At 41.3% G+C, this 19,878-nt stretch overlaps 1 protein-coding gene across 1 annotated transcript in view; it reads left to right on the top strand.

The window, feature by feature from the left end:
• The window catches only part of LOC116311832 (deleted in malignant brain tumors 1 protein-like), a 50,965-nt gene that overhangs the window by 8,109 nt on the left and 22,978 nt on the right, over window positions 1–19,878 (top strand). The window contains 8 exon segments of the mRNA XM_039601263.1: window positions 15,348–15,779; window positions 16,794–17,180; window positions 17,318–17,752; window positions 18,767–19,153; window positions 19,291–19,363; window positions 19,407–19,486; window positions 19,489–19,529; window positions 19,531–19,723. Coding sequence (XP_039457197.1) covers window positions 15,348–15,779; window positions 16,794–17,180; window positions 17,318–17,752; window positions 18,767–19,153; window positions 19,291–19,363; window positions 19,407–19,486; window positions 19,489–19,529; window positions 19,531–19,723 — 2,028 coding nt within the window.

Raw genomic sequence — 19,878 nt, 5'->3', positions numbered from 1 at the left:
GGCCCGTTTGAAGCTCAAGCACCAAAAAAAACCCAGAAACACTGTGTTAAAGTTTAATTTTTAAAGTTTAAAGTGATCAATGATGCCCAAAGCTTCATTCAGCACGTCACTGCTTCAGTACCTGATTTAATGGTTAATAAGGAAATGAATCATTGGTCGGATTTGTGCTGTATTATGTATATAACACAGTATATCTATAGTTAAATTTATAGATACCTGTCCACTGGTTAATTACATAATCACGTGGAGGCAGGGACTTCACAGCACAATCATACTCGCAATCTGTTATAAGATTGTGTTGGGTTTATTTAATTTTTACTAAAATTACTTATTAATCAGAGACACAATTTTGATTCCCCCAAAAAAAAAAAAAAAAAATGTAGTGCTTAGACTACACTAATAGCCCAATATCAGACAGAACTTTCATTTGATATTAAGCAGAAGCTGTCAATTCAGCTCTGTAGAGTGGACAATCATAATGTAGTTCATTCAAATTTGTAGATACAAGCTGCTCTTCATATTTTTGAACACTAGATGTCACCAAAAGCTATGTTAAACAGCTTCTACTAAAGAACAGTTTTCAATATAAGCCACAATGCATCAGAAAGCTTCATTTGGTCATCGCTACCTAGGAGGTATATAGAAGCAAATTTCATATTATTTTACCTCAATGCACAAAGTCCTTAGCATTGCTCTCTTCCATGCCCTAGCTGGGAAGAGCACAAAAACTTCCTATTTATTTGTAGTTTTTCCTCCCCCCTCAGTTACTGTCTATTATACTCAGAGAGAACCCTAATTATTTGAACCCAGCTACATTGTTATCTGACTGCATTACAGTCAGACTCACCCTCTGGAGATATATATGCAGACGTGAGAGGAACGACTGACTGACCCCTAGATAAAGTGCGTTACAGTAGTCCAGGTAGAAGAGAAATAAAAGCATGGATCACTGTTTCTAAGTGCTGCCTACACTCAGAAAAATAAATTTTCCAACTGGAACCTTTGAAGAATCATTTCTTTCAGTGGTTCATTGAAGAACCTTTAAAGGTGCCCCAAAGAACCATTTCCTGATGGTTCTTTGGGTTTGGTTCTCTTTAACAGATTTTAAGCAGAGGCTTTTAAGGTTGCTGTTTGGGGCTATTGACACAAGCTATGCTGCCATCTTACTGAATCCTCTGATTACTTTTTGTCCACATCAGTTTTAAGTAACATGGAAGCCTCTTCAAGAAGCTAAAATAAAAGATATACATATACATATTAGGATTGTACGATAATATATGCCATTATATAGCAAAACAGAAAAATCATTATTTCACACATCAATTATCATTAGAGAACAAATTATAATTTTGCTTTTGTTTACTTTAATTCTTGAGTATACATTGCTGTGCAAAAGGGATGTTTAGACTATTCTTCCCCAAAAAAACCTGTCAGAGGCATCAGATTGGTCCAAAATGATCCTGAAGCATGAAAATAAAACCAAACAGAAAGACAGTCAATGTGGTAATTTCTGTTAGTGTACTTTTATTACTCATGAAATAAATCTGTTGATTCAGTCACTTTTCCTATCCCGTAGGTACCTGATTATTAGAAATCTGTGTAAATATGCAGCAAATCAGTACATGATCATGTTTTTGTTGTGCACTATTGTTGGGTTTTTTTGCTGGAGTTTTTGATAAAACACTCAGCACAACAGGGATAGTAAGACAGACATGGGAATTCTTGTAAAACCTCTTCAGTAGTATGCTGAAGAATGTAGTGTGCTCTGTACTTTTGTATTTTCCAGAGGTGTGTTGGAATGACATCCACATTTGGCCTAGTTTTTTGGAACTCTTGCTTAATCACTGGTACATGTTGGCAGGTGCTCCTTTCATCCTCCCCATCATCAAGATGAATGATATCCTTAAAAAGTTTAGCAAAAATTGAGAGAGAAAAAATAAAACAATACTTTTAAGTTTTACATGTGATTTAAAATGGCAAACAAATATTGAGTATTTCTGTCTCATGTTTTTCAATTTCCTCTACGTGTACTAGTGGCCTTCTTTCCTTTTTAAACTTGTTCCTGCGAGACTCATGCAGAGTATCCTACAAAAGATAAAAATGTAAAAAAATTCTTCATAAACAGGTGCAACTACGTTCTCCCTTTATACAAGACATTTACCGGAAAATTTTGAGTGACATAAAGCTGGTAGGTTTGCTGTCATAACCTAATTAGTTCCTATTTACACATCTCTTCTTTAACTCTTAGGAGTTGATCTAGCACATGATATAAAGGTTGGGAGCACTTTAGATTGGCTAAATAAACTATAAAGTGTAGATAAAGATTAGATAAAGTATTAATGGCATTATGTCCTACAAGCATACTCATCATACTCTTTCAGTCTATATGTTCATACCTCGACCTTTTAATAATAAAAATAATAATGTATACTTTTTTGACCCCCATGGGGAAATTTCTCTCTCTGCATTTAACCCATTCGCCTCTGTAAGTCTGCCCCAGGGTAGCTGTGGCTACAATATAGTTTGCCATCACCAGTGTATGAATGGGTGAATGACTGGATGTACTGTAAAGCGCTTTGGGGTCCTTAGAGACTAAGTAAAGCTCTATACAAATACAGGCCATTTAACTCAGTGAAGCAGTGGGCAGCCACTGCCCCGGGAGCAGTGTGTAGGGCCGGTACCTTGCTCAGGGCGTTCAGTAGTGATGGGATTTCCTGCTCTTTTTAGAAAACCGGCTCTTTCGGCTCGGCTCACTAAAAAGAGCCGGCTCTTTCGGCTCCCAACCGGCTCTTCCTGTTGTTTTGTTGCTTTAATTAATGTATTAATAACAACAATATAAAATTATGCACACAATGAACTAGTAATGTAAAAGATTTCTTTTTTATTTATAAATGTTTATCATATAAATATTCTTGTATTTATTCACAGCACACAAAATGTAAAAAAAATAATTATAAAGTACAAAAACCAACTATTTACAATTCAATTTTTAACTATTTAAATTTTCAGCTTTTTTCCTTTTAAACCAATTCAAAATGAAAGAACACAAAACACTACAAACCACAACACAATAAAATATCGATTAAATGATGCAAAACAAAAAGAAAAAATGAACAACCAGATCTTTAATTAAGGGAAAGGTTGGCATTCAGGAATACCAAGTGCCTTAGCTTTGAGGAGCTGATCTGGTTTCTTCTGTCATTCATTATCTGTCCTGTTTTGGAGAAGATTCTCTCTGAGGGGACTGATGTTGCTACAATGCAAAGTCTCCGTGTCATCACCTGGGTAAGACGTGGATAAGTATAAGCCTTTGTCTCCCACCAGCTCAGTGGATCTGCACTTCTCTGGCAAAGGGGCTCATCAATGTAGGATCTCACTTCCAGTATTGCATCTGCTGAGGGATTCCTTCTGGTAGTGTCTCTACTTGCTTGTTCTTCAAAGAACCTCCAAACAGCAGATGCTTGTTGCTCCTTTTGTTCATCCTCTTCTGCCTCTTCTCCCTCTTGGTCCCCTGGCAGTGGAGTTGGTTGGCTGGATCTTGCTGCTGCAGTTATTCTCTGAAGAGCTTCATCCACCGCTCTGTTGTCATTAAAGACCAGCTTCTTGAATCTTGGATAAAGAATGGTGGTTTCAGAGAGAACAGCATTATATTCCATTCTGTGGAACTTTCTGTCCATGGATGCACAGAGAGCATCCACCAACTCTTTCACTTTTCCTGTAGTTACTCTGGTTTGGTGTTCAGCTGTCACTCTCTGCAGACCCTTGCACAGGATTAACATTTTGGAGGCTGTGACATGGCTGAAAAAGAGTACATAACACGTTTCAAAATTATGCTTTTTTAAAATTCAGCAGTATATTATTATTTATGATCGTGTCTAATCTGCTTGTCATACCAGCAATGCAACCAGCTATGCAACTAACTCCTACTACTACTACTACTACTACTAATAATAATAATAATAATGCAATAACATTTGCACACTCACCTGTCTGCACTGATCTCCACGGTGACCTGCTCAAATGGCTCCAAAACAGTGCATGCCTCCTGTAGTACCTCCCATTCCTCGTGGCTCAGAGGGTCGACATTGATAACTGCCAGGGTAGAGATGACTGCATCCTTGAACTCTGGAATCCGTTTTAGCATATGAAAGGTTGAGTTCCATCTTGTGATACATTCTTGTTTGAGCTTTAGCTCAGGCATGCCCATCTGTTGTTGGGTAGATTTGAGCTTGTGTGTGGCTGTTGTGCTCCTGTGGAAAAATTCCACTATTGCCTTCACTTTGTCCACAGCTGGCTTCATCACCTTCAAAGCATCTCTCACAACCAGGTTAATTGTGTGCGCAAGACATGGGTGGTGGGCCCATTTCAGGATTTTAATTGCTTTTGTTATGCTAGCTGCAAACCATTTTGTTTTCCACATCCAACTCTTTGCCACTTTGAGCAGCTCTTCTGCTAAGTTCTCGGAAGGGTGTCTGTCGCTGAACTCAAAACAATCCAGAACAGGATACCATTTTATAATTTTTAATAAAGTGACACGTAACTGACAAGAAGGATGTGGTGGTTTGGGATTTCCAGCTATCAGTTGTTAGAAACACTGCTGTGGCTTTTTTAACCCTCTCTTGCAGCGATGCACGTTCTCTTTCATCTAAGCCTGGGATGATTTCTTGGGAGAGAGCCTTCCTGCTTGGAATTACATATATGGGATTCAGTGCATGTATAAAAGTCCTGAATCCCTTATCATCCACAACAGAAAATGGTTGGAAATCAAGTGCTATCATTTTTGCCAGTTCTTCATCAATTGTGTTCTGTTTTGCTGTCTGCAAAAACTGTCTCATTGAGCTCTGACTTGGTTTAGGTGGTATACTGCATGACGCTTCAGATACTGCAGCAGAAGAAGGAGCAGCAACAGTTGCAGTAGACACACTAGCACCTTCATTTATATCACCCTCAACTGACTGTGTTTTTTCTTCCCATTGCACTGATGGGTGGACAGTTCTGAGGTGCCTATGCATGTTGTTTGTGGAGCCGGCTCTATATGAAATTCTTTTTTTGCAGACTCTACACTCTGCCTTTGTACTGTCAATAAAATTGAAGTGGTTCCAGATTTTGCTTGTTTTCTTGGTTGCTTCACTCATTTTCTTTACTGTACCTTTCTAAATTGACAATGTTGTCTCTTGTTGGTGCTCTTTTTCTCTCTCTCCCTCCTGCTCTGTTTGTGTGCTACTGCTGCTGCGAGTGTAACTACCACCCCTCCCCCATCTGCCCAGCGCAAACACGAGGCTCACGTGTGGCGTGAAGCGAAAAAAAAGTTAGAGAGAGGGCAAGAGAAGGAAAACAAACCCTCACGGCTCCCAATAACGATCTGGCAACTGTCGTTCAGTTCAAAGATCCAGCTCTAAGAGCCATTTCGTTCGCGAACGACCCATCACTAGCTTTCAGTGGATTCATATCCCCGACCTTCTGATCATGGTGCAACCACGCTACCTACTGAGCTATCCCTGCATACAAAGAGTCCTGAGACACAATTCCATCCATGGGTTTACAGTGGGATGCAAAAGTTTGGGCAACCTTGTTAATAGTCATTATTTTCCTGTATAGATCGTTGGTTGTTACAATAAAAAATGTCAGTTTGTGGTGGACCACTGGAGGGCTTCACTCACACTCAGTTGTCAGGAAGTGTGGGTGCTGTGTTTTAGAGGGAAAACACAGCTCGAACTGATGGAGCACATGCTATCCTTCCTCGGACCGAACGACGGGGGATTCCTCTTCGCCCACATCTTCCTCCGACAGCTGCCAGCGGCAGTGAGAGCCAGCCTCGCCAACTCTCCGCTTCTGGGCGCAAAGGATTATCTCTCCGTCGCTCGGGAAGAGTTTGCCACTATGGAGCACCTCGGCATTGTACAGCGCACGAATAGTGCATGGGCCTCTCCGCTCCAAATGGTGCCCAAATTAGATGGTTGGTGGCGGCCGTGTGGGGATTTTCGCCATTTGAATAATGTCACGAAGAACGACCGTTACCCCATTCCCCACATCCAGAATTTTTCCGCCCACCTCGCTGGCACCTCGATTTTTTCTAAAATTCACTTGGTGCGGGGGTATCACCAGGTTCCCATGCACACCGAGGACGTTCCCAAAACTGGCGTTATTACCCCTTTGAGTTTTTACGCATGGCATTTGGGCTGAAAGGTGCCGCCAAGACTTTTCAGCGATTGATGGACTCTGTCTTGCGTGTGCTACCATTCGTCTTCGTGTACCTTGACGATATATTGGTGGCCAGGTGTTCTGAGAGTCAGCACGCGTCCCATCTGCGTCAGGTTTTTCAGCGCTTGGCGGCACATGGCCTGATCATCAACCCTTCTAAGTGCCAGTTCAGGTTGCCGGTTCTGGATTTCTTGGGCCACCGCATTTCCGCTGACGGTGTAGTTCCATTGTCAGACAAGATCTGGGACGTTTCGGCTTTTCCGCATCCCACGTCGGTTAAAGTGCTGCAGGAGTTCTTGGGGATGATCAATTTCTACAACCGCTTTCTCCCCAGAGCTGCACACCTGCTGCAGCCACTCTATGCCACCTTGAAGGGTAAAACAGCTAAGGACCCGGTTGATTGGCTCCCTGAACGCATCCAGGCATTTTCTGGGGCCACGGCTGCGCTGGCTAATGCTGCACTGCTGGCCCACCCATTTCCGTCGGCGGAGATTGCGTTGACCACCGACGCGTCAGACGTGGTGGTGGGCGCAGTGTTAGAACAGCAGGTCTCCGGTGTCTGGCAACCGCTCGCCTTTTTCAGTCACACGCTCATGGACAGTGAGCGCAAATAGTGTTTTTGACAGGGAGTTGCTGGCCCTGCATCTCGCAATGCAGCATTTTCGTTTTTTTTTTTTTCTCGAGGGTCGTAGCTTTACCGCATACGGCGATCATAAACCTTTGACATTTGCGATGTCCAAGGTCTCTGACCCAGCAGCGCCAGTTGGCAGCCATTTCCGAGTTTACAACAGACATTTGGCACGTGGCTGCTAAGTACAACTGCGCGGCTGACTGTCTGTCCCGCGCGCTTCTTCCTCCCATTTATGTTGGCAGTGATGATTCCTCAAGGCATTCACACTATTGAGATCCTGTTTCTCTTTAAACTTTATTCTTCTACCTTACCTTAGTTTTCATCCCATTTTTTAGCACAAATTTCATTTTTTTCCATCTCTTTTTTGCTGAACATTCAGCTTCGTCACCTCTTTTCACCAGAAAGTTCTACTTTTTCACCTCTTTTCAGCACAATTCAGCTTCTTCTGCACAGTGCACATTGTTTTTCTCATTATATCTTTGATTGGCACTAGAACTGGTTTGGCTTAGTGGGATGAGCAGCTGCTGTGAGATCTGGTGGCGAAGGTTTTAATCTTACCCGTGGCGGTTGCTGCACATGTTCCCCCGCTTGCATGCTCCTGGCTTTCTTGACACTCTTCACTGGACCCTTTCAAATGCAGCCATCTTCAGCAAGCACTTCTGCTTCTACACATCTTTTCAGCAGATAATTCTGCTTTTCAGCTGTTTTCAGCAGATTCCACTACACGGCATTCACAGTGCATTTTTCGCAGGAAATGCGACTTTTTCTAGTACACTTTTTCATCCTGTTGCACAATCCTTTTTCACTTGTTTTTTCTTTGGTGTTCTTTTCGGCAGCACTGAGCTCTTAGCTCAGTGCGATGGCCAGTAGAAGTCATGCGACGGAGGGCTTTCGGAGCCTCTCCCATCGGCATGGTATTAAAATACCGGTTGGTACCGATTTTTCGGCAGAGGAGTGTGGTTTGGCTGTAGGGGAAGTTGTTGGGTATGAAAGTATAAAGGCAGCTTCTAGGATGAATAATGCGGTTGTCAGGGCTGGACTGGGACAAAAAATCGGCCCGGGCATTTTGACTAGACACCGGCCCACCGGGTATTATAGGAAAAAGCATAAAGCCTTTGAATGAAAACAAACGCTGTTGTGACAGTGATGTACACTGTCCTGTTGGTATATATGTATCAATCTAATAGACTGCACCATCCTCCCTATTCTGGTATTCTAAACAGTACTTAGCCAAAACCCAAAGACTGCTTGGTCGAGTTAACCTCCTGAACTATCTACAACACATAGTGGAAACCTGAAATTAAGACAGAGAAGACTAGAGGTGAGACATGATCATTACTGAATATTAAAAATAATAAATGACAGATTTAGAGATATTTTCATAAACTATTCATTTACCACATGAATAAACAGCATGGCAGGGCAAAATATTTTTTCTAACATGACAACCTTTAAAGAGTGAAAGGAGACAGAAAGACAGGTGAGAAAGAATAAAACTTAATTGACTTTTTGATGGCATTTTACACACAGTACTGGTACAGTATCTAGAAAATGTGGTAAAATACTGGCATCATATACAGTACTTACTTCTAAAGAAATTATGATGGGACCCTGAAAAAAAATTACTATGTACAATAATGGATTTCTATACATTTTACATCAGATAAAAACTTTGATTGTAAGATCCAGATAATTATTTATTAAAACTAGACATTTTAAATGAGAATGAGAAAGAAAAGTATTTCTTTGTGCCCCCCTTTCCCTGTTAATGCCCTACCTGGCCCCCTGGCAAAACTTTGCTAGACCCGCCCCTGCACAGTTACCAGCTGTCAGCTACATAGAAAAGGATCCTGGTGTTATTTGTCTCTCAGAAACAGTTCATAACTTCCCTTCAACTCATTCATGTCACCTAAAAGGTAAACCTATTTCTCCATCACCTGTTCACCAGCAAATGCCTGGTGTGCCGGATGGCCAGTCCAGTTATGGCGGTTGTTATGTTTTTGGATTCTGTTGACAAAATGAATAGTGTAGTTGAGAAGGGAGTTGTTTTGAGAAGTACGTATACCACGGTCTTTCCCCTAATGAACCCGGCAAAGAAGATCATTCTGCCTAATTTGCCGCCTTTCATCAGTGATGATATTTTGCTGAAAGAGTTGTCACGTCATGGTCAGATTGTGTCTGCTATGGTTATGCTCCCTTATGGGTGCAAATCGGCAAAGTTAAGACATGTTGTTTTATTTTGACGATGGGTGTATATGATTCCAAACAATGAGAATGAGGAGCTGGACATAGTTATGAAATTTAAGGTTGATGGGTTTGACTACACAATTTTTGCAACAATGGAAACCATGAGATGTTTTTGGTGCAATCAGGAAGGGCATTCAGTCTGTAATTGTCCTGAGAAGGTGCATAAAGCAGCTGAAACTGTGCAGGGCTCTGACAATGCAGGGGAGGGGACTTTGGCAGGTAACTTGGCAAGGGTCTCAGCAGGTAAGGGGGGGAAAGGTGTTTCTGCAGGTGACGCACAGGACGGAGCCCCAGCATTCAATGTAGGAGATGGAAAGACGGCCAAAGTTTCCGGATGTGAGATACTCTACTTCTGCTGAAGTGTGTGAGGAGTTTGGCCACACAACTAAGCAAGGAGTGCAGCAGGAAATGGATGTGGATTTATTTATTTAGTTATTTATTTATTAACTTTTACAGGGAGTGCAGAATTATTAGGCAAGTTGTATTTTTGAGGAATAATTTTATTATTGAACAACAACGATGTTCTCAATGAACCCAAAAAACTCATTAATATCAAAGCTGAATGTTTTTGGGAGTAGTTTTTAGTTTCAGCTATTTTAGGGGGATATCTGTGTGTGCAGGTGACTATTACTGTGCATAATTATTAGGCAACTCAACAAAAAACAAATATATACCCATTTCAATTATTTATTTTTACCAGTGAAACCAATATAACATCTCCACATTCACAAATATACATTTCTGACATTCAAAAACAAAACAAAAACAAATCAGCGACCAATATAGCCACCTTTCTTTGCAAGGACACTCAAAAGCCTGCCATCCATGGATTCTGTCAGTGTTTTGATCTGTTCACCATCAACATTGCGTGCAGCAGCAACCACAGCCTCCCAGACACTGTTCAGAGAGGTGTACTGTTTTCCCTCCTTGTAAATCTCACATTTGATGATGGACCACAGGTTCTCAATGGGGTTCAGATCAGGTGAACAAGGAGGCCATGTCATTAGTTTTTCTTCTTTTATACTCTTTCTTGCCAGCCACGCTGTGGAGTACTTGGACGCGCGTGTGATGGAGCATTGTCCTGCATGAAAATCATGTTTTTCTTGAAGGATGCAGACTTCTTCCTGTACCACTGCTTGAAGAAGGTGTCTTCCAGAAACTGGCAGTAGGACTGGGAGTTGAGCTTGACTCCATCCTCAACCCGAAAAGGCCCCACAAGCTCATCTTTGATGATACCAGCCCAAACCAGTACTCCACCTCCACCTTGCTGGCGTCTGAGTCGGACTGGAGCTCTCTGCCCTTTACCAATCCAGCCATGGGCCCATCCATCTGGCCCATCAAGACTCACTCTCATTTCATCAGTCCATAAAACCTTAGAAAAATCAGTCTGGAGATATTTCTTGGCCCAGTCTTGACGTTTCAGCTTGTGTCTTGTTCAGTGGTGGTCGTCTTTCAGCCTTTCTTACCTTGGCCATGTCTCTGAGTATTGCACACCTTGTGCTTTTGGGCACTCCAGTGATGTTGCAGCTCTGAAATATGGCCAAACTGGTGGCAAGTGGCATCTTGGCAGCTGCACGCTTGACTTTTCTCAGTTCATGGGCAGTTATTTTGCGCCTTGTTTTTTTTCCACACGCTTCTTGCGACCCTGTTGACTATTTTGAATGAACGCTTGATTGTTCGATGATCACGCTTCAGAAGCTTTGCAATTTTAAGACTGCTGCATCCCTCTGCAAGATATCTCACTATTTTTGACTTTTCTGAGCCTGTCAAGTCCTTCTTTTGACCCATTTTGCCAAAGGAAAAGAAGGTTGCCTAATAATTATGCACACCTGATATAGGGTGTTGATGTCATTAGACCACACCCCTTCTCATTACAGAGATGCACATCACCTAATATGCTTAATTGGTAGTAGGCTTTCGAGCCTATACAGCTTGGAGTAAGACAACATGCATGAAGAGGATGATGTGGACAAAATACTCATTTGCCTAATAATTCTGCACTCCCTGTATTTAACTAGGAAGATCCCATTGAGATTAAAAACCTCTTTTTCAAGGGAGACCTGGCCAAGATAGGCAGCAGCAAGTGTCTCACAGTTACAGAAATTACTCAATCAAACACAGGCAGCAACAAGACACATGCAACAATAAGTGAAAGAATACAAATAAAATAAAATAAAATTCAATAAAATTCAAATAAAAATAAAAAGTCAGTTAAAATGACAATCAATCTAATTAAAACAGTTGCATGTTATGGACTTGGCCTCAAGGATTCTTAGTTTACATTTAAAAGCACTTAATGAAATGAATTCAGTCATTTTCCAGTCGTTCTGCAGTTTGTTCCAAGTCAAGGGTGCTAGATGGACAAAAGCTCTTTTACCAAATTCAGTTCGGGCAAATGGAACAGAAAGCAACAAGTAACCATGCAGACAAAGAGAATACCGACCAGCATGTTTCACTGCAAGCAGGGAACATATATAAGAAGGCAGCAACCCAAGTATCGCCTTATATATAAAACTGTATAAATGACAGTTCCTCCGACTTACCAAAGCAGGCCATCCTACCTGAGAGTATAACTCACAGTGGTGAGTCTGAAATTTACGGTTAGTAATGAACCTCAGAGAAGCATGATACACAGTATCAACCATTCAAAGACACTGAGCAGAAGCATTCATAGTTAGAATATCTCCGTAATCCAGCACAGGCAAGAATGTTGCAGCAACAAGCCGCTTCTTTGTATTAAAAGAGAAACACAACTTATTTTAAAAATAAAATCTCAGTTTGAACTTCAGATTTTTCACAAGATTCTCTACATTTGGTTTGAAGGTGACCGAGTCATCAATCAAGATTCCCAGATATTTATACGTGTGAACCAACTCTATTTTATTACCTTCAAGAGTGGTTACCGATGGGATTATTTGGGCCAAATTCCTTTAATTAGAAAACAGCATGAGCTTTGTTTTGTCTGCGTTGAGAACAAGTTTAAGCTGAAGTAATGAGTTCTGGACAGCAAAAAAGGCTTTCTGCAAGGAGTCAATGGCTTGGACAAGAGTTGAACCACAGCTATACATAACTGTATCATCAGCATAGAAGTGCAAGTTTGCATCTGGCACATTTAGACTAAGATTGTTTACATAAATGATAAATAGAAGGGGACCTAATACAGAACCCTGTGGCACTCCGTTGTGCACTGTAACAAAGTTAGAACATAAACGGTCAGACTTTATGCACTGAGACCTATTACTGAGGTAGTTTGAGAACCATGCCACTGCTCTCTCAGATAGTCCTGACTGGAAGAGTCTAAGTTTTAAAATACAATGATCAACACTGTCAAATGCTTTTGATGAATCAATAAAAAGGGATGCACAATGTTCTTTTTTATCAAGTGCAATAGTAATATCATTTACCACTCTCATTGCAGCTGTGATAGTACTGTGATTCTTCCTAAAGCCTGATTGATATTCAGATAAAATGGCATTGGTGTGTAAATGGATGAAATGGTCCACAGTGACGGGAATTTGTTTAGGGATGATGTAAGTGTTTTAAGATTCCACATACAAAAAGGAAACCTAAGGACTCTAAAGGTGCAAAGCCAAAAAAGATGCAGGTAAAAGAAAAGGGTGGAAGAGAGAGTGAGTCGGATGTTTCATCAGATTCTAATAGTGATAGAGAAACATCTGACTCTTCTATTCCTGATGGTCAGAGAAGTAATGGGTACAGTTAAGAACAAATTAGGAGTTTTTTTGGAAGTAACCAAAGGGAAACGAGATGTGGTTGTACATGATTTTGTCCCTGATAGAGAGTTGTTTCTTGATTCAGCTAAATGGTTAATACGACAATGGGCCTCTGATGGTTTAAGGAAAACCGATGTAGAAAATTGCCGAGTTTGATGCTATACCTGACAGGGAAAAAACAGCAGATAAGATGCTGTATTCTTGTTTTTTTATGGATCTTTTTCTGTGTGCCTATGACTAGCTTTAAAATCTCATCCTTGAACCTTAATGGTGCAAGGGACATGAAAAGAAGAGCAATGTATTTTGAATCTACATGCATTGACATAGCGTTTGCTCAAGAAACTCATAGTAGTTTTGATATCGAAGTTGACTGGAAGAAAGAATGGGTAATGGTAAATAATGGTAATAAATAAATGGTAATATTGTTTTGAGTCATAACACCTCACTGAGCTCACGAGTTGCAATTCTCTTCTCAAAGACCTTTCTTCCAGTTTCTATTAGAGATGGACCGATCCGATATTACGTATCGGTATCGGTCCGATACTGACCTAAATTACTGGATCGGATATCGGAGAGAAATAAAAAATGTAATCCGATCCATTAAATATCACGAAAGCACCTCACAAAACTTGCGACACGCCGTAACTCGCCTCATAACCTTAGCATGTCGGAGCAGTATGCATCACGTGATAGAGCGGCTGTGGCGTGCCAGACCTGTCGATGGTCTGGTTGAGCATTTGGAGCTTCGCTACCAACCCGGCATTTCATCTCCGACAAAGTTATCCCCGAGAGAAGTAAAGCAAGTGTGTAAGTCCATCTCTGAATGTTTGTAAAGCATTCCCACGTTAAGCTTAACAACCATATATGGAGCAACTGCCTCTTCTCTCTCCCTCCCTCTCCTGCTGCTACTTCAATCATGAAACTGCTTAATGATCAGCTGATCAGCTTTTCTGTCGTGACCCCGTCTCTCTTGTTTGTTTTTGGCCCACTTTGCACCAGAAAGAGGGAACCAGCGGATAAACAACAGCAGCACGTTTAACCTTGATAAGCTGTTGTTAGAATTTATTTAATATTACTTTCTACACCAGGATCTTTTTCTACATAGCTGACGGCTGGTAACTGTGCAGGGGCGGATCTAGCAAAGTTTTGCCAGGGGGGCAGGTAGGGCATGAACAGGGAAAGGGGGCACAAAGAAGTACTTTTCTTTCTTATTCTCATTTAAAATGTCTAGCTTTTATTAAATAATTATCTGACACCCAAAGTTTTAATTTGATGTAAAATGAATAGAAGTCCATTACTGTATATAGTAACTATTAAGTCTAATATACCCTAGTAAGCTATACTACTTTTTCCTTTCGGAAGGCACCATCTGTACAGTCTGCAATTCTGTTAAAGAAAGATGTTGAATCTATTTAATATTTCTTGAAAAATAATTTATTTCTGTGCATTTTCTTTTCACACTGCATCAAATTAAGGTTGATTACGTCGATTAAGTATCATGAGGTGGAGTGTGAGGGGTGGTTCCCTATTTTTTTTTTTTTTGTTTGTTTTTTTTTGTTTTTTTATGTGTTGCTGGGAGTTGGAACCCTGTTAGTTAGGTTGCTTAATATTTACGCTAAGTACTCTTTAAAATACCAGAAAAGGGAAGATGGAGTAGGTTTAAGTTTATTAGATTGATCAGTATTGCTGAACTATGAAATATTTTTTTTGCATACAGGTATAACGGAATAGCTTTAGTGTTGTTGTTTTTTGAACTTGAGTATGAACTTATGCAAAATACTGTAAGATATTTAAAAAATAGTTTTGTTGATTAAAAAACACTATATCGGATTCATATCAGTATCGGCAAATATCCAAATTTATGATATCGGTATCGGTATCGGACATAACAAAAAAGTGGTATCGTGCCATCTCTAGTTTCTATTGACGTAGATCATATTGTACCTGGGAGGTTGTTAAAGGTCATTGTCACATATGAAAATTCCACAAATGACATACAACAACATGAAACATAGTGGGTGCTCTGTGACCTCACCTACTGTGCACAGGACGTGACTTTTTTTCGCTGTGAGCAGCCAAATAATATCCGAGACTTCAAAAAGCCATGTGACTACATTAAATGCCTCGACTGCTGAACACTTGGGGCACACTGAAGTGTCAGGGTCCTGTCATCGCATTAGGCAGGATTAATAATATTTGTATTTGAGATATCACTTTGGAAAGTAGACACACAATTTAGTTCCCAAATTTAAGATTTCAAGGCTTGTTCACACCTCATATTCGATCCCGGCCTCGTTTAGTCGGTATGTCAAAGTTTTCTTGACCAAAATTTTGAACCCAAATTGTCCACAAATCATCCATCAGTGTGTGTGATCATTAAAAAGTGTTTATAGCATATTATAAAGCTGTGTATAAATATCAGTGAATATCAGTTTGTTGTGATTTGGCGCTATTTAAATAAAGTTGAATTGAATTGAATTGAATTGAGCATTAGTGCAGTACTTTCACTTATTTATTTATGTATTGACTGTAAACAGAGGTGAAGACAACAACATCTGCAGTTCCCTCAACCACACCTGCTCCAATACCACAGACCTCTACAGCCAATCAGGTCGGCTTCACTTCTACAACAGCAGTGAGCAACAGTGCAGCAGTGGAGGGGCACATCCGCCTGGTTGGAGGAAACAGCTCTTGCTCTGGCAGGGTGGAGATCTTCCACAGTGGGCAGTGGGGGACAGTGTGCGATGATTTATGGGACCAGGTGGATGCTCAGGTGGTGTGTAGACAGCTGGGCTGTGGCAGGGTCGTCTCAGCACCAGGAAGTGCACAGTTTGGACAGGGCACTGGACCCATCTGGTTGGATGATGTCAGTTGCTCAGGCAGTGAATCAAATCTCACTCAGTGCCAGCACTTGGGATTTGGATCTCACAACTGTGCACACTTTGAGGATGCTGGTGTCATCTGTGAAGGTAAATTTGTGCAGCTGCATATAATGAAGTCCCACTGCTTGATTATCTGTCCAGGATGTTTAGCTGACAGGTTTGCAGTCAACAGCTTAGATATTTTGTATTTATGCTACACTGTCTGACCCACAATCTCTTCTACATTGAAAGTATTATTTAAAAAACATCTCTTGGAGCCAAATCTTTTGGAACCATGAACTCAACAGGAAGTCAATCATTTTCCATTTAAAATCTAAATTTGGTAGAAATGAACCGACTCTTCTTTCAGCCCTTCGTGATGGTAATTTGGGACGCTTTTCAGTTTTTGTTAAAGTGGTACAACACCAAAAGGCAATGTGTTTCCACAGCACTTGAAATTGTTCCAGCTCAAATATATATTATCCAACATGTACCATCTGTTACAAGCTCCATGAGAATCACATTCTGGAAAGCCCAACTAACAATATTTGGTCACAATCATACCTGGCAGAAGCAGAACTTCCGGATTAAGTGGTTAAATTTCATCCATTCTAGACTAGATTTTCATTGTGGGTTCCACAAATGACATACAGCAACATGAAACATAATTAGTGGGTGCTCTGTGACATCACCTACTGTCCACAGGAAGTGATTCTTTTTCACTGTGAGCAGCCAAATAATATCCGAGACTTCAAAAAGCCATGTGACTACATTAAATGCCTCGACTGCTGAACACTTGGGGCACACCAAAGTGTCAGGGTCCTGTCATCGCATTAGGCAGAATTTATACTGATTGTATTTGAGATATCAGTTTGGAAACAAGACACACAATTTAACTCCCAAGGTTAATATTTCAAGGCTCGTTCACACCACATATTCGATCCCTGCATCTTTCAGTCTGCATGTCGAAGTGTTCTTGGCCAAGATTTTGAACCCAAATTGTCCCCAAAACATCCATCAGTGTGTGTGATCATTAAAAAGTGTTTATAGCATAGAATAAAGCTATGTATAAATATCAGTGAAAGTTGCTTGAAGTAAAGATTACTTCTTTTCATCCTTCAGAAACTCCCCAAAGTGTTGATCCTTGTTACAACTACACTGTGCTGAATGATGAATGGCGTTCAACAAACAACACAAATACTCAGGACCTACACTGTGATCAATCTATTAACTGGCAAGGCTGGTACCGCCTGTTTCTGGGGAGCTCTGATGCTCGTATTCCCGAGAGGTGTATAGACACAAACAGGTGTGGAACCCATGCTCCTCTGTGGATAACACAACCTCATCCCACACAGCCCGGTGAAACTGTAACTCGCACTGTGTGCAACAACTGGTCTGGCAGCTGCTGCTATTTTAGCTCACACACCATCCAAGTCAAACTCTGCCATGGAAACTACTACGTTTACAAACTTGAGAGGCCATCTGTGTGCCACCTTGCATACTGTGCAGGTATTGTTGCCCCCTAGTTACACTGTAACAAATTCATCCTTTTCATCTTCCTGTTCAATTTAACTCTTCATGAGAAAAATGCTCTCAGCATTAGTACAGTACTTTCACTTATTTATTTATGTATTGACTGTAAACAGAGGTGAACACAACCACATCTGCAGTTCCCTCAACCACACCTGCTCCAATACCACAGATCTCTACAGCCAATCAGGTCGGGTTAAATTCTACAACAGCAGTGAGCAACAGTGCAGCAGTGGAGGGGCACATCCGCCTGGTTAATGGAGGAAACAGCTCTTGCTCTGGCAGGGTGGAGCTCTTCCACAGTGGGCAGTGGGGGACGGTTTGCGATGATTCATGGGACCAGGTGGATGCTCAGGTGGTGTGTAGACAGCTGGGCTGTGGCAGGGTCGTCTCAGCACCACAAAATGCACAGTTTGGACAGGGCACCGGACCCATCTGGTTGGATGATGTCAGTTGCTCAGGCAGTGAGTCAAATCTCACTCAGTGCCAGCACTTAGGATTTGGATCTCACAACTGTGGACACTCTGAGGACGCTGGTGTCATCTGTGAAGGTAAATTTGTGCAGCTGCAGACACTGAAGTGCCACTGCTTGATTATTTGTCCAGGATGTTTTGCTGACAGGTTTGCAGTCAACAGCTATGATACTTTTTATTTATGCTACACTGTCTGACTCACAATCTCTTCTACATTTAAAGTATTATTTAAAAAAACATCTCTTGGAGCCAAATCTTTTGGAACTGTGAACCCAACAGGAAGTCAATCATTTTCCCTTTAAAATCTAAATTTGGTAGAATTGAACCAACTCTTCTTTCAGCCCTTTTGATGGTAAATTGGGACGCTTCTCAGTTTTTGTTAAAGTGGGACAGCAACAAAATGCAATGTGTTTCCACAGCACTTGAAATTGTTCCAGCTCAAATATATATTATCCAACATGTACCATCTGTTACAAGCTCTATGAGAATCACATTCTGGAAAGCCCAACTAACAATATTTGGTCACAATCATACCTGGCAGAAGCAGAACTTCCGGATTAAGTGGTTAAATTTCATCCATTCTAGACTAGATTTTCATTGTGGGTTCCACAAATGATAAACAGCAGCATGAAACATAGTTAGTGGGTGCTCTGTGACCTCACCTACTGTCCACAGGAAGTGATTCTTTTTCACTGTGAGCAGCCAAATAATATCCGAGACTTCAAAAAGCCATGTGACTACATTAAATGCCTTGACTGCTGAACACTTGGGGCACACCAAAGTGTCAGGGTCCTGTCATCGCATTAGGCAGAATTTATACTGATTGTATTTGAGATATCAGTTTGGAAACAAGACACACAATTTAACTCCCAAGGTTAATATTTCAAGGCTCGTTCACACCACATATTCGATCCCTGCATCTTTCAGTCTGCATGTCGAAGTGTTCTTGGCCAAGATTTTGAACCCAAATTGTCCCCAAAACATCCATCAGTGTGTGTGATCATTAAAAAGTGTTTATAGCATAGAATAAAGCTATGTATAAATATCAGTGAAAGTTGCTTGAAATAAAGATTACTTCTTTTCATCCTTCAGAAACTCCCCAAAGTGTTGATCCTTGTTACAACTACACTGTGCTGAATGATGAATGGCGTTCAACAAACAACACAAATACTCAGGACCTACACTGTGATCAATCTATTAACTGGCAAGGCTGGTACCGCCTGTTTCTTGGGAGCTCTGATGCTCGTATTCCCGAGAGGTGTATAGACACAAACAGGTGTGGAACCCATGCTCCTCTGTGGATAACACAACCTCATCCCACACAGCCCGGTGAAACTGTAACTCGCACTGTGTGCAACAACTGGTCTGGCAGCTGCTGCTATTTTAGCTCACACACCATCCAAGTCAAACTCTGCCATGGAAACTACTACGTTTACAAACTTGAGAGGCCATCTGTGTGCCACCTTGCATACTGTGCAGGTATTGTTGCCCCCTAGTTACACTGTAACAAATTCATCCTTTTCATCTTCCTGTTCAATTTAACTCTTCATGAGAAAAATGCTCTCAGCATTAGTACAGTACTTTCACTTATTTATTTATGTATTGACTGTAAACAGAGGTGAACACAACCACATCTGCAGTTCCTCAACCACACCTGCTCCAATACCACAGATCTCTACAGCCAATCAGGTCGGGTTAAATTCTACAACAGCAGTGAGCAACAGTGCAGCAGTGGAGGGCACATCCGCCTGGTTAATGGAGGAAACAGCTCTTGCTCTGGCAGGGTGGAGCTCTTCCACAGTGGGCAGTGGGGACGGTTTGCGATGATTCATGGGACCAGGTGGATGCTCAGGTGTGTGTGTAGACAGCTGGGCTGTGGCAGGGTCGTCTCAGCACCACAAAATGCACAGTTTGGACAGGGCACCGGACCCATCTGGTTGGATGATGTCAGTTGCTCAGGCAGTGAGTCAAATCTCACTCAGTGCCAGCACTTAGGATTTGGATCTCACAACTGTGGACACTCTGAGGACGCTGGTGTCATCTGTGAAGGTAAATTTGTGCAGCTGCTTACACTGAAGTGCCACTGCTTGATTATTTGTCCAGGATGTTTAGCTGACAGGTTTGCAGTCAACAGCTATGATACTTTTTATTTATGCTACACTGTCTGACTCACAATCTCTTCTACATTTAAAGTATTATTTAAA

This window comes from Oreochromis aureus, linkage group 3, assembly GCF_013358895.1.
Source record: "Oreochromis aureus strain Israel breed Guangdong linkage group 3, ZZ_aureus, whole genome shotgun sequence".
Taxonomy (NCBI): Eukaryota; Metazoa; Chordata; class Actinopteri; order Cichliformes; family Cichlidae; genus Oreochromis; species Oreochromis aureus.
The sequence above is the reverse complement of the archived record's forward strand: the minus strand, read 5'-3'. Positions and strand labels throughout refer to the sequence as shown.